This window comes from Condylura cristata, unplaced genomic scaffold (assembly GCF_000260355.1).
Source record: "Condylura cristata isolate star-nosed mole 26May11 unplaced genomic scaffold, ConCri1.0 scaffold00024, whole genome shotgun sequence".
NCBI classification, from domain to species: domain Eukaryota; kingdom Metazoa; phylum Chordata; class Mammalia; order Eulipotyphla; family Talpidae; genus Condylura; species Condylura cristata.
Genome location: NW_004567125.1, coordinates 6,086,731 through 6,101,681, shown reverse-complemented (window position 1 = coordinate 6,101,681; position 14,951 = coordinate 6,086,731). Strand labels below are relative to the sequence as shown.

Genomic DNA, 14,951 nt, shown 5'->3' with positions numbered 1-14,951 from the left:
GATAAGAATCTTAAGAGGTTAGAATTTAGGTCTCAGCCAACCGAAACTCTTAATCTGCAAGCTATGGGGAGTCTCTTCCTCCAGACATATTGAATATATATTGAATTCTATGTGGTTATAAGACTGATCTTCATTTCTTTACTGGTGTCAGCCAGGGATCATTCTCTGCTTCTAGAAGCCATCCACATTCCTTGGCTTATGATCCTCTCCACCTAAAAACCAGAGTAGTGTTTCAAATATGTGATTTTTCTTTCACCCTCTTGCATTAAAAAAAAATTTATGTTTGAAATATAAATTACAAATCATAGAATATACCCATTAAAGGACATAAGTCATTGATAACCGTCACCACAGTCAGGACAGTTTTATCACCTCTGAATAATTTTATCATTTCGTAAAGAAAGACCCATGACCTTTTAATTATTTCTTTAAAAAAAAAAAAAGGATTTATTTATGCTTACAGAACTGGGGACAGGCCACAGGTGCAGGGATGGTGGTGAGAAGATTCACCAGAGACAGAGTGGGGAGCAGAACAGGCCTACTGAGGAAGTACACTGCTGAAGGAAGCAGCAGGCAGGTCAGGAGAGGTCTGCTGCACCATGTGGTTCATTTCCAGGGCGGGGATCAAACTTATGCTGAAGTGGCTTTAGCTTCTTAGTGCTGTGCTTTAACTTGATGCTTCACCAGGGAGGGCCCTTAACTATTTCTTTTATTCCTATTCTCTTTCTCTCCATCCTCATCTTTGGCTAATCCATTCTATTGATTTCTTCTTCTGGACTTCCATATGCTGTCTTTCATGACTCGCTTCTTTCACAAGCATGTTTTCATGGTTGGTTGTATTGTGGCATGTGTCTGTACTTCCTTCCACAATATTCCATTGGGTGTATATGCTATATTTTGCATATCTGTTCATCTGTTGGTAGAACATTTGGGTTATTTCCACACTTTACCACTGTGGTTAATGCTGCTGTATATATTCATGTACAAGTTTCTGTACAGATTACAGACATGTTTTCATTTTTCATGGAGTAGAATTTCTGGATCATATGGTAATTCTATGATTAATTATTTGGAACTTTCAGACTGTTTTCCCAAAGTGGCTGCACCATTTTGCGTTCCCTCCTGCTGTATTTGAAGATCCAGTTTCTCCACAGCCTTGCCTATACTTGTTATTATCTGACTTTCTTGACTGTCCTATATCTCATTGTGGTTTTGATTTGCATTTCCCTAGTGATGTTGACATCTTTTCAGGTGCATATTGACCATGTGTATATCTTCCTTGGGGAAGCGTTTATTCAGATCCCTTCATTTGAGAAAAAGAGGGATATCTTTTTGTGAGTTATGAGGTTATTGTAGTTGTATTTTAATGATTATCCCTGTCTCCTGTTTTGCATGTTTTCCCAATCCAACCCAGAAATTGCCTCTCAAGTTTGTTTGTTTTTTCATAATACAGCAAAATTGAATTTTGGTGGAGTGTACAGTTCTATGGATTTTAACACATGTATAGGTTTGTGTAAGCACTTCCACCATCAGAATACAGGACAGTTTCATCACCCCAGAAAACTCTTTTATGCTGTACCTTTATAGACACCCTTGTATTCCTTGGCTCACATGGAGAGTCATCAACAGAGAAGAGTTTTTTGTCCATCTTTATAGTTGCTTTTTTGGTATGTGCTTATAGTTGATTTTGGGGGCAGAAATTCATTGTCTTCTTCACTTCCTCAAACTTGAAGACAGGACTTCTACCTTTTCAGTTGAATGTCTTAAAATAGAAATCTTATCATCATTTCCCCTTTTCTGGGGCTTTCAACAATACCTCAGTCCAGACTTTCTAGCCTGGAGTTTTTAATTTTTATTTTTTCTGAAAAGAGTTTATTTATGCACAGAGGTTGGGAGTCTTTGTTGGCAGTTGCCTGCCTGATGACAACTCAGACCTCCTCTCTTTCTCTTGGTTCAGATGTGTATCCCCACCTTTTCGAACTTGAGGGCCCCTGTTCGAAGCAGGGGAGCAGTTCCAGGGTGTGCCAGTCATAGGATGCAAAGCCACATACCTCCTGATTATGCCCAGCATGAATTTGGTGTGCTGTGGTGTGGCATCTGCTTTGGAGGCTGAGCCTTGGCTTGCTCACATTCTTGGTCAGCCCAGCTGCGGTGTAGCACAGAGCCAACACTGACTGCTGACTGGGATGGAAAGAGGGTGTGGAGGCAAGTTCTGGTTTGACACCTGAAACTCAAAATCCGGCTCCCCAAGGCCCTGGGGCTCTCTCTCTGCATCCTACCACCTTCCTACACCTCCCTCCCCCAGACACCAGCATGGAGCTCATAGCTCATGCTATCTTCTAGGAGCCATACAAACCTGTACTAACCTGGAGTTTTAAAAAAACCACTACAATTTGAATTCACATCTGACTTATCCAGCTTACCTCCCATTTATACCACATCATGTTCTACTTTTGCTTTTCTATCTTTCTTTTTTTTTGTGAAAAGTGTTCTTTTTAATTGCAATGCCCTCCCTCTTTTGTGTCATCTCTCCAGGACTACCTAAGATTCAGCTAAAGGCTGTCTTAGGTCAATACCTCCACCCTTTGGTCCAAGTTCACTTTCTAGACCCCTAAATCAGAATTACCTGAGTTCTTCTCCTTTTCCATTGCAAGTTGTCTTTTATGCACTTTTCACTTTGTCTGTGATTCTGGTTATGAGCTTCCTGAGGACAAAGGACATGTTCTGTCACTTACCAGTGGCATCTAGCTCAATTCTTTGCTTATCGTCAACCCTTTGGGAATGTTAAGAGTTAAGTTAATGATAGAGTCACCAAGGTTTGGGACTAATTTTCTCTGGACATTTTCTTGAATCTACACTGTGGAGTGCTACTTTTCTGTGCTTATTTATAAGGCAGTTAGTTTATGTGAAGAAGTAGGGCCATTCCATTCCATGAATTTAATTGGAAGTTGTTAGATAGCACTTCTTAATATGATTTGATGCTATGAACAAAGAACATATGCTTATTAGTATTAGTAGAGGACAGACATTGGAACTCATTACATAGTATTTCATGATTTTATATTTACAAATACTTGATTCTTTATTTGTCCAAAATTCATGTCATCTATTCCTGTATCCAAGGGAAAGAATATCCTTCCCTCCCTCGCTTTAGAAGCTCTTAAATGGCTTTTCCTCATTCTTTAAGCAGTTAAAATATGGTATCAGCAAGCAGACAGTAGGGATTGGTAAATGATTCAGTCTAACAAGACTGGCAAAATACAGTTGAGTGCCAAAGACTACCTTCATATGCTTAACCTGCTAAGTAAGGAATCTTATTGGGAAATAGCTTTGCAGAAAATCCAGTTTATTTTGCTGATCTTCTAAAAAGTAAAGCCATAACTAAAAGTTCTCTGGTTTCATAATCAACTCAGCACATTTTTATTGGTTTTTCAAACAACTTTCTGACTTTATACCTTGTGTAAGTCCTCAAATTTGTAACAAATCTTACAGGGAAGATTACTCACTGTCCAAATGAAGGCTGAGCATAAAACAGCCCAGTCTCCACATACAAACCCAAGCACATATTGAATACCTACCTCAGTGTCCATACAGTGTTCTCTTGGGAGTATAAACCAACTCCTTAGGATGCTGCTAGTCTATTAAGTGAAGAAGACAAATAGAAAGGTGATTCTTTTTAACAAACTAGAATGTATAACTGGTTTCCTAAATCTGTGTTACCAGAAGGCAGGCCCAAAGTTAATGCTGGGAGGGAGCTAACTCGTTGAAATCTTCATTGAAGAGGTAGCCTTAACATGAGCCTCTAATAATGAATCATCTTTGAAAAAGCAAAAGGAATGTATAGGAAAAAAATTCTAAGCCAAGGCATATCCTTACATGGCTTATTTGGGAAATGGTAATCCAGTTGAAAGTTTCTGTGTTCAGGGATGTGAGATTAGACAAATGGATGGGGAACAATGTGGTACATGATCCTGATGTCTTTACCTGTTTTTAAATCTTTGTTGCTTGTTTTTATTTTATTTGTTGTTGCTTCTATTTTCAGTAGTTAATATATTGAAAATTTCTGAACCTCAGTTTTCACCACTATTAAAATGGAGATTATATCCATTGGTTGATGGATAATATCTACGTTGGTTGTATAAAATAACTTAGTACCTGAATAATATTGATCATGTAGTGATGGTGTCAAATTGTAGTCTCATGTTAATTTGACCTTGATTGTGAAGGACCTTGAATACCATCTCAAGTTGGGAATCAACATCTAGAGATGTTGATCACATCACTCACTTGGTACATGTTAAATTTTTTTATTATAAAAAAGTATTCACTTTCATATCATTGAAATTAAGTAGTCTTTTTGAGTCAAATGACAGTCTAAGAACACAGAATATTTCAAGAGGATTGTTCTTTTATCTTTCAAGTTAAAAATGTAGACTGACTTTGGTAGCAATTAGGAAGGCTCTAGTAGATCTTCTTTAATATTAAAATATTTTTACTGTGATAAAAAGCACATAAAATAGAATTTACCATCTTAATCATTTTTAAGGTGTAGAGTATATTTTTGAGTGTACATGACAGCACCTTGTTAAGCAGCAGGTCTCTTGAACATGTTTGGCAAAACTAACCATCTTTGTCCTCTCCTGCCAGCCTCTGGCAACTGTCATTCTACTTTCTGGTTCTGAGAGCTTGACTACTTTAGATAGTATGAATAGTTCTGTATGAATAAATAAATAAATCTTTAAAAAAAAAAACTGCAGTGAACATGAGTATGCAATTATCTCTTCAAGATCCTGTTTTCAATTCTTTTGGACATATACCCAGAGGTAGAATTGCTGAATCATATGGTCATTCTAGTTGTAGTTTTTTGAGGAGCCTCCAAACAGTTTTCCACAGTTGCTGACCATTTTACATTTTCACCTGTGCACAGGGCTTCTAATTTTTCCATATCCCCAATGATACTTATATTTTCTGTTTTGATAGTGTGCATCTGAAATGGCATCCTTGATGACTAGTGATGTTGAGCATCTTTTCACATGTTAATTGGTTATTTGTATATCATCTTTGGAGAATTATCCAACTCCTTTGCTGATTTCTAATCAGATTGTTTATTTTTGAATAATAGGAATTATTTATGTATTCTGAGTATTAACCCTTTATCAGAAATGTGGCTTGCAAATATTTTTTCCTATCCCATAGGGTGTCTTACTCTGTTGATTGTTTCCTTCTCTGTGTAAAAGTGTTGAAGCTTTTAAGTAGTCCCATTTGTGTATTTATGCTTTTGTTGCTTATGCTTTTATCGGATCCAAGAAATTGTTAGCAAATCCAGTGTCACGAAATTTTCCCCCTACATTTTCTTCTAGAATTTCTATAGTTTCATGTCATACATTTAGGTTTTAATATACTATTAGGTTTTTAAAAAATATTTATTTATGCATAGAAGAACTGGGGTACAGACAAGAGGCGTGGCGGCGGCGGGGGGGGGGGGTGAGAGGATTCACCAGAGACAGAGTAGGGAGCAGAACAGGCAGATCAAGTGAAACACTGCTGAGGGGAGCAGTGGGTGAGGCAGGAGAGGTCACCTCCCTGGTCAGGGATTGAAGTCATGCAGCAGTGGCTGCAGAAAACTTCATAGTGCTGCGCTTTAACCCCTTGAGCCACCAGGCAGGCCCCAATACTAGTTCTTTCTTAATATGCTCTTTGGACTGGAGATTAGCAATCTCTTCTGTAGTATGACTATGTCAAGAATTTGCTTTATTTAAACTTTCTTTTTCATTCTTTACTCATTCTTCCCTCCTTTGCTTCCTTAGAGCTTGAAAATCATACCCTCATTTTTTGGTTCTTAATTTCTCTACTGTTAGTATTATAGAATGATTATGAAGTTTCAACATTTCCTTATTTGTTACTTGATTAGCAGGAAGAAGATGAGCCTTAAGTCTGAACGTCGAGGAATTCATGTGGATCAATCGGAGCTCCTATGCAAGAAAGGATGTGGTTACTATGGCAACCCTGCTTGGCAAGGTTTCTGTTCCAAATGCTGGAGGGAGGAGTACCACAAAGCCAGGCAAAAGCAGATTCAGGAAGACTGGGAACTGGCAGAGAGGTGAAAGAACTTTTTTAGATGCAAATGGTTTAAGAACGATAGCACTTTGATATATAGTTCAGTTATTATCAAAATACATTTTTCTCTGTCTTTTGATGTATCCTTAAGTAAATTTAAGAGAACTAGAGTTTGTTATTCAAAAGTAGTTTGTATTATCCAGAACTAGATTATAAAAATTAGAAGATGGATTGGAAAACTGTTTGGAGGTTCCTCAAACTACTAAACATGGAGCTTCCCTACAACCCCAACAATCCCACTCCTAGGTATCTACCCAAAAGACACAAAAACACTCATTCAAAAAGATACCTGCACACCCCCCATGTTTATTGCTGCTTTATTTACAATTGGAAAAACATGGAAGCAGCCCAAATGCACAAAAGTAGATGACTGGATAAAAAATACATGGTACATATATACTATGGAGTATTACTCAGCAACCAAAAAAGAGAAACACATGTCTTTTGCAGCAACTTGGATGGAGCTGGAAAAGATCATGCTTAGCGAAATAAGCCAGAAAGAGAAAGAAAAATACCGAATGGTTTTACTCATAGCAGGAGTATAATGGACCATGCAAGAAAATAACAAGAATAATGAACAGCCATATACCAGAGACATTTTGTGGGGGTGGAGTGGGGAATGGGATCAAAAATGGGGGGGTGGGGAGGGAAGTGCACGGGATTATGGTGATGGCACACGGGTGATTTGGTGGTGGGAAACCCCCGGGGATTACAACTGAGATGGAAAAAAAAAATGTGAAAATGTAAAACAAACTGTTATAAAATAAAAATAAATAAATATAAATAAAAATTAGAAGATGAAAAAGTGACTGTGCATAGAAACTAACAAAATGTCATGAATAATATTAATCTTTTACCTAAGCAGCCTAGCAATGATAACTTCTTTTTTTTTTTTAAGATTTATTTGTTTATGCATACAAGAACTAGGGTATAGGCCAGAGGTGTGTGGCAGGGAGGGTGAGGGTGAGAGGATTCACCAGAGACAGAGTGGGGAGCAGAACAGGCAGATCTACTGAAACACGCAGGACAGAAGTCTGCTGGTCATGTGGGTCACCTCTCTGGCCAGGGATCGAGCTTGAGCTGCAGTGGCTGTGGATAGCTTTATTGTGCTGTGCTTTAGCCTCTTGCTCCACCAGGAACAACCTGAAAATATAACTTCTCTCTCAATAAAAGAAAATCAAACTGAACTCTTGACAGCTTTTGCTGATTTTTTTATATCTAACCAGCCAATATTTGTTGAGTGACTAGTTTTTTAACGTCTGTGGTGAACACACAGTGGGAAATTGTAAGGATAGTCACTGTTTTCAGTGACTCTATGGCTAGTCAAAGAGAGAAAATGTAAATTAGAATATTAACTATTTCCTGAGGTTTTCCACTGTACTTCTGATAGTTTCAGTGGCTGATCCTATTTCATGAAGAAAGTTGAAGCCACTAGGCATGAATTCTCTTGGCTTCCTCCCCATTCCACATCAAAATAAAGTAATATCTTTATAATTAACTTCTCATTTGTCTGTGAAAGATGTGTTCCTATCCTATTTTCAGCACCTCTACCTGTAATTTTGCTGCTGTTTCTCATTGCTTCCAGTGTGAGCTCGTTTGAATAAGTACGAGAATCATCTAGAAATCGTGAGAAAACAATAATTGCAGGGCCTTACTCTCAGTCACTGATTTTAACAGGTTGGAAGTGAGGCCTGAGAATTTGAATTTCTAAGTTGTCAGGTGATGCTGATGCTCTGCCGATGGAACCTCACTTTGAGAACACAGCATTCGACATCATAAATAGCTTAAATATAACTGGCCCAAGGCCAACTTTATTACTTTATTTATGCTAATCTCTATGCTCAACATTTCCTTATAACCCTCCTGCTGTATCAGTTAGTGACATTCACTATTTATGGCATTGGCTGAAAGACATTGGAGTCATTCGTAATGTCTCCTTTACTTTCTATGATATCTACAACTAATTGAGCAAGTTCTATTTATTCCAGCTCAGAGAAGTCTTTTGAATTTCATCTCCCATTTTCCAGGTACTTGTTCTTCCGTACTTAAATATTTGTAATATTAATTATTATTCTCATTTCTAGAGTCTCTAGCTTCAAGTTGTCACAAAGCTAACTGCATTGCTTTGCTAAAGTACAGCTCTGATAATGCTAATTTATTGGATTTAATATTTTTGAGTTGGATTAATTTTTCACCACATGATAAAATCCAGGATTATAGTGGGCTTGACAGCCAAGGCTTCTTAGCATCTGGTGTTGACTTGTGCATCCAGCATCATAGTCCATTACACCATCAGTACTCTGGCTACATTGAATTTGTCAACCAAAACCACATGCCTTCACATTTGTGGTTTCCTCTTCTGAATGCCCTTTCACTTGTTGAAATCATATTCACCCTCTAATACTGACCTGAATGTCACCATTATAATACATTGGTTGTACTTTTGACTATAGGAACTGTCACATTATATCGTAGTTACTTACGTAGCTTTTTCTCACTTCTAGCCTTGGACATAAGGGAAAGAACTAGACTTTTTCTGTAGCCCTCGTACAAATTCTGAATAAATATGATCATGGAGAAACATCCTTTTCAAAGTTTGCATGTTAGGAGACTTTCAGATTAGAGACTTTAGCCAATTTGGTGTGTATAACCTCTGGTTCTAAGAATTTTAGATCCTTCTCAATTCATTGAGTAATAACCTTTTAGATATAGATATAAAAAAAACTTGGAGCACATTTGCGTCATTCATAATCCTCTCTTGAATTACAGACTTCAGCGGGAGGAGGAAGAGGCCTTTGCCAGCAGTCAGAGCAGCCAAGGGGCACAGTCCCTCACATTTTCCAAGTTTGAAGAAAAAAAAACCAATGAAAAGACTCGCAAGGTTACCACAGTTAAGAAGTTCTTCAGTGCTTCATCTAGAGTTGGATCAAAGAAGGGTAATTTTCTGATTTTCTTCTGTGCCCAAATAAGATAACAGCATAGACCCACAGTACACATAGACTCATCTTTTTAATTCCATAACCTTTCAGAGAATATCAACTCATATTTGAGACCAAAATAGAGTTTGATGATATATGAAACTAACAATATGCTGTAAATTTGAAATGGAGAGGGAAACTGAGCACCCGTGCTGCCCCCATAGGGCTCTACTTCACCCTTCCCCTGACCGGGATACTTACCATCAGGTTTTTCAAATCAAAATTACCTATATTTGGAGAATAGAATTGTTGGGAAAAAGAATGCACAAAAAGCCTCTTAAAGAAGATGGTGCGATTTTCCTGACCCCTGACAAGCTTTTTTCTTTTAATGTGACGGCATTATTTGAATCATAGTTAGGCACCTGTTGACAGTATAAAAGATGGGCAAATACTTGCTTTGGAAAGGTAACTATGGAAAGTAATTTTGTTCTGCTAATTGTTTAATAAGAGAGAAAGATCTTTTTGCTTTAATTTGAAAGTAAGACCAGCAACTATGCCCCACTGGTTAATAATTAATTATGTAGTAAGTGAGTTTGCCATAGTTAATAGTGTATTCTTATAGATAGTCTACAAGTGTTTAACTCAAACACACAGTAAAAAGTCAAAGACATGGGGCCCTCCCTGGTGGCGCAGCGGGTTAAAGCACTGCACTAAGAAGCTTAAGCCCCTTCCGCATGAGGTCAATCCCTGCCTGCCCCGGAGGGAGATCCACATGGGAGGGAGATCCACATGGCGGGGCAGACCTCTCCTAACCCACCCGCTGCTCCCCTCAGCAGTGTACTTCGTAGATCCGCCTGTTCTGCTCCCCACTCTGTCTCTGGTGAAGCCTGTCGCCACCCCTGAGCCTCTGGCCTGTACCCCAGTTCTGTATGAATAAATAAATCTTAAAAAAAAAAAGTCACAGACAGCAAATGAAATACAGTCTAATCAGTTGAATATCAACTCTTCCCCCTCTTCAAATTAATGTATACTGAAAAGAAAATGAGACCTTTACAAAGACTAATAAACCTATCACTGTAGTACTTTTATGATTTTAAAACTTTAAACTACATCATTGAAATGTGTCTTAGTTACTAATATTCCAAAATTTAGAGTATAAGAAATTATTCTGAGAAAACATTGGTGGTTGATTTTAATACCTTCAAAAAAACTTTTTCTCTTCAGTTATCTTTCTTTTTGTGTATAAAAAGGAATGCTAAACATATGAGGCATTGTAACCAGTGTAGGTATTAAATTAGAGGACACAGTTCAAAATCATATGATTAAGAATCTAAGATCAAGAGATAGTTCTTGCTTTCTGAGAGTGCTTTCTGTGTTACAGTGCTCTCCCGTCTTTTCTGCAAAGATCTCATTTTCTTTTCAGAGTATGTTAATTTGAAGAGGGGAAAGAGTTGATGTTCAACTGATTAGACAGTGTTTCACTTGCTTTCTTTGCTGTATATTGTCTCATGTCATCATGCTGCTCTGGATGCATTTTCTGAGCAGTCTGACTTGAAAACTGAATGGTGGGTAAATTATAGTTAGCCTTCACATAAATCACTCTGTCTTTTTGACATGTAAACTGACAATTGGGGAGGTTGTCTAAAATTTGTAAGTCATCTAACATCTTTATGCTTCTACTGATTATTCATTTACTTGTTTTATAAGCTTTTGAGGAAAATTGTTCAAGATAGTGAAACCATTTCAGTATTAACAAATACAGTTTAAAGCATGGTGTATTTTGGCTAAAAAATAGAACAACTTTTATTTGAATAGGAATATCTTTTATGTTTTATCTATGTATACATCATACTTGTGAAATAAATTTACTTTAGGGAAAGTTGTTAAAATATTTGAAAATAAAGTAAATTCAAACTTAACTTTGATAAAGCATGATATAAATAATCTTGTTAGCTATTTAAAGTAATTTCATGCATATATATTTTATAATGCAACTTACTATATATCATTTTCCCAGCAGAAATTCAGGAAGCAAAAGCTCCCAGTCCTTCCATAAACCGACAAGCCAGCATTGAAACAGATAGAGTGTCTAAAGAGTTCATAGAATTTCTCAAGACCTTCCACAAGACTGGCCAAGAAATCTATAAGCAGACCAAGCTGTTTTTGGAAGCAATGCATTACAAAAGGGTAGGTTGAGAATAACTAAAGAAATAAAGTGATTCGGTTTTAGGGAATGTTTTAAAAATAATCTGGTACAACGCTGTCATATTTTTACCTGAGACAATCAAACCTTGAGATGTTAAGTTACTTACCTAAAAAAGTTACCGATGCAAGTTAAACCTGACTAGTACTTTTCCATTGCAGCTCAGTAGTGTGTGGGTCATCTTTTTATTGAAAGTCTGACATCAAAGCCAATTATATTGTGTATGTTAGTAATAAATTTTCTAACTTGTCATTTTGCATAAACTGCCAAGAGAGCCATACTAGACCTTAAACTCTAAGTAATAGTTGTTAGGCCAGTAGCAAGCATTTCTGTCTTTTTGCTTGTTTTTGATGTATTGTTTTGTGTTTTGGTCTTTAGTTTTCCCAGGTAGAGAACAGAAAGCTAAAGCTTAAATGTTGAAAAGGACCTTAGCAACTATCTGGCTTCAGCCCCTTCGTTGTGTAGCTGGGGAAATTGAGAGCCAGATACAGGTGGATTCTGCCAGAAATAGAATTTGTTTTCCACATGTGTGTTTTTAACCTGTGATTTCTAACTTGTAATGTTATTTGGAATAATTCATAAGACTCCCTGTAAAAGGACTTATTTTTAAAATAGTGCTTAATTCTGTTGTAACATTTTACACTCATTGATAATTCAAAATTACCTCAAAAGTCCCTTCTATGAAGTAAGAAAGTTCTAGAAAGGAAAAGAGAATTAGAGAAACAGAGTGATGAACTGCTTAGCTATATTGCAAATATAGGTAGAGATCACTAGACCAATAATCAATTAATCAATTGATTAATTGTGCAGTTACATTGAGAATAAGTAGCCCCTTTTTTATACTCTAGGTATTTGTAGGCAAATAGTGACATTTAGAATTAAAGCAAGCAAAATATTATTGATGTTATTTGTTCATCAGCTCATGTGAAATGTTTATAGGTTATCTGTACTATGATACTATCTTCTAGAAAACGGCTCAGTAGAACTGTTGTTTTCATTTTGCTCAGAAATGTAATATGCCCCTGTTCTTGTTCTGTAATAATTTAGTTTACTTTTAAGTCATTATATAAAAGTTAAGAGGTAAGTACAGTTAGCACCATACCTGTTTTCAAGGCATCATTAATTGATATTGCTTTTCTGTTCCACCTTGACCTCTCTTCTATGCAGAAGAAGCTAAGGAGAATGTATATGCTTTGGCTTTTAAAGCTCATCACTACAAAATAACTAAAATTTAGGAATCTCACTGTAAATACTGAGTTTCATTTAGGTTGTCTGAAAGTGGCAATGGATTCAGGGAAGTGTATGGTCACCAGTGAGATGGAGGATGGCTGATTTGTTTTGTTATCTGAACAAAACCTTATGTCCCAGCATTATTTTAAAACATTTTATAACCTCAGCTAGATGCCTAATTTTGCTCGTTGTAATTAGGAAAAATGAGATCTGTGGTTTGGTGAGGAATTTTTGTCCTGAAAATTTATTTATACGAAAACACTTCCAAAACACACAAACTGCAGCTAAATTAAGTAATAAGAGAAGTTTTTTGTTCAGCTAAACTATTTAAACGCTGCCCTTACTAAATGTTTTCGAATCCCTTGGATACGTTCTCCCCTACTCTGAAAGAATATCTACCCTATTTTTAAGAAGGTTAACAACCTTCTACTTCCTCAGAATAGAGACTCTTTAATTTATTAAACATCACATTAAAGCTTTTTAATAAACTTTTAAAAAATAATCTGAATTTTCAATGCAGTTTTCAGGGTAAAATTTCTTTATTAGCAGTCATTCAGATATATGTTCTTTTCTTAGGTTCCTTAAGGATACAGTCAAGTATAGCATTTGACCTATTGCTACCTTCTTTGTTCTTTTCTTGGCCATTCGTAATATATAAAAATTTGATATTGATCATGTTGTATAAACACATTTTTTTCCTATATACCCTGAAAAACTTTGTTTGAATAAACAGAAAAAACAAAGTGTAGTTTAAAATGTGGTTGTATCTTCAGTCACATTCTTTTCCCAGAACAAATGGAAAGATAGGTGTCATCCTCTATGCCTTAGAATGACCTTTCTACTCTTCATCATGTGTGTATGCTAGAAGTAATTTTCCTTATGTAATTATAATTACTATTAGGAGAACAGAAGTATATATCTAAAACTTTGAAACTTTGAACAAAATAGGCTTTAGTTATAGTAAGAAAAATGAGGAGAGGTTGGGGGAAGAAAGGTAACCCAGTATCCAATTTTAAAATTAAAAACAGAAAATATAATTAAGGAAATAGTCTTCAATACATTTTTCAAAACTGGGGTTAAGAAAAAAAAGATTTCAGCCAACCAATTAAGAAATTATAACGAGTATTTCCCAGTAGCAATATTCACTGGAAGAGATATCCATAGATATGACTTTTATGCTACAACAAAGCAAAAAATTTTAGAAAAATGACAACGTAAATATTATTTTAAAAGATGATCCCAAACAACAGTTAGAGAATACATAAGGAAAGCGTTCATTTCTATTGCTAGCCTGTTTTTCTTCATGGAAAACTATGGAAACTCTTGGAATTTTGTGCAAGTTAAAAGAACTTTCCAGCACACACCTAACACTTGGTTCCTCTGGCAAGAACCGCAATGAATCAGTTTACCCTGTTTACAAGCTAACATTTTAGCCTGCCATAGTTTCATGGATACTGGCAGGAGACATAAATCTCTAGTATCAGAAACAAAGACCAGTTTTTACTTACAAAAAGGTCAGTATGCAAAGTATATCAGCATTTGCACCAGTTTCTTTAGTTTTCCCACAGGGCAACACAAATAGATTACATTAGAGAAAAGGGCAGTGAACTAGCATGATTTTTGCCCCACAGGGGAATGATATCCTGGATGGTAAACAATCTATCCTATTCACTTGAGGGATGCACTATCTCTGTCTCCTTAGGGTGTTTTCAGGTTATCTTGAAAAGATAGTGCAGAGCAAAGGGGTCCAGTGCCTATTTTCACAACATAAGCCTTTTTCTTACATACACAGGTCTATGCATCTTACATTCCAGCCAGAAAGATGAAAAAACTTAGAAGAAAGTACATTAGAATATTTATTCCAACTGTGGAAAGGAGGTAATATTGAACAGTTGCAGAATTGTTAATGCTTAGGTAAAGTGTTTAGTGGTATTAACTTTTAAAAAAATCTATGCAGTGAAAAATAAAAAGTCAGACTAGAAAGCAGTAGTGGAAATTATAGCTATAAAATAAAAGTTGAACATTACAAAATGTATAAAATTTAAGTACCTATCCCTTACTGGACAAGAGAGATCAATTTTAACTCAAACAGATGGCTCTTATATAAATAACTAAGACAGTGACAAGACCAGCAGTCAAAGTGGTCAGAGTGCTGTAAGACCTGTTACATGGTTATTTTGACTAAGGAAATGAAGGACACCCTCTTAGAGGAGATAAGATGTGAATTCAGCCATGGTGACTTGCTTGGACAAATATTAAAGAGTTGAAGCAGAGTAACCTGGACAGAGAGTAATTTTCGTGTTAGAGGAGGAAAACTAAAAACAGGTTCTTGGGACAGTAGGTAACTTGGCAGGATAAGTGGGAAGGAGGATGCACTGTTTGAGCCCAGTGTGTCTTGTAGTTTACAACTGATGATGCCCATTGGCATTATATAGAGTGCAACCAGATCAGAATCTACGATGATCAGTTGGACTGTAGTGTGC

General features: G+C 36.4%; 1 protein-coding gene across 1 annotated transcript in view; it reads left to right on the top strand.

Annotated features, from left to right (window-relative positions):
- RABGEF1 (RAB guanine nucleotide exchange factor (GEF) 1) overlaps nt 1-14,951 on the top strand; it is a 44,538-nt gene that overhangs the window by 13,638 nt on the left and 15,949 nt on the right. Inside the window, exons 2-4 of the mRNA XM_012729064.1 lie at nt 5,915-6,100; nt 8,887-9,053; nt 11,053-11,222. Coding sequence (XP_012584518.1) covers nt 5,922-6,100; nt 8,887-9,053; nt 11,053-11,222 — 516 coding nt within the window. The 5' untranslated portion in view covers nt 5,915-5,921. The remainder of the gene's footprint in view (nt 1-5,914; nt 6,101-8,886; nt 9,054-11,052; nt 11,223-14,951) is intronic.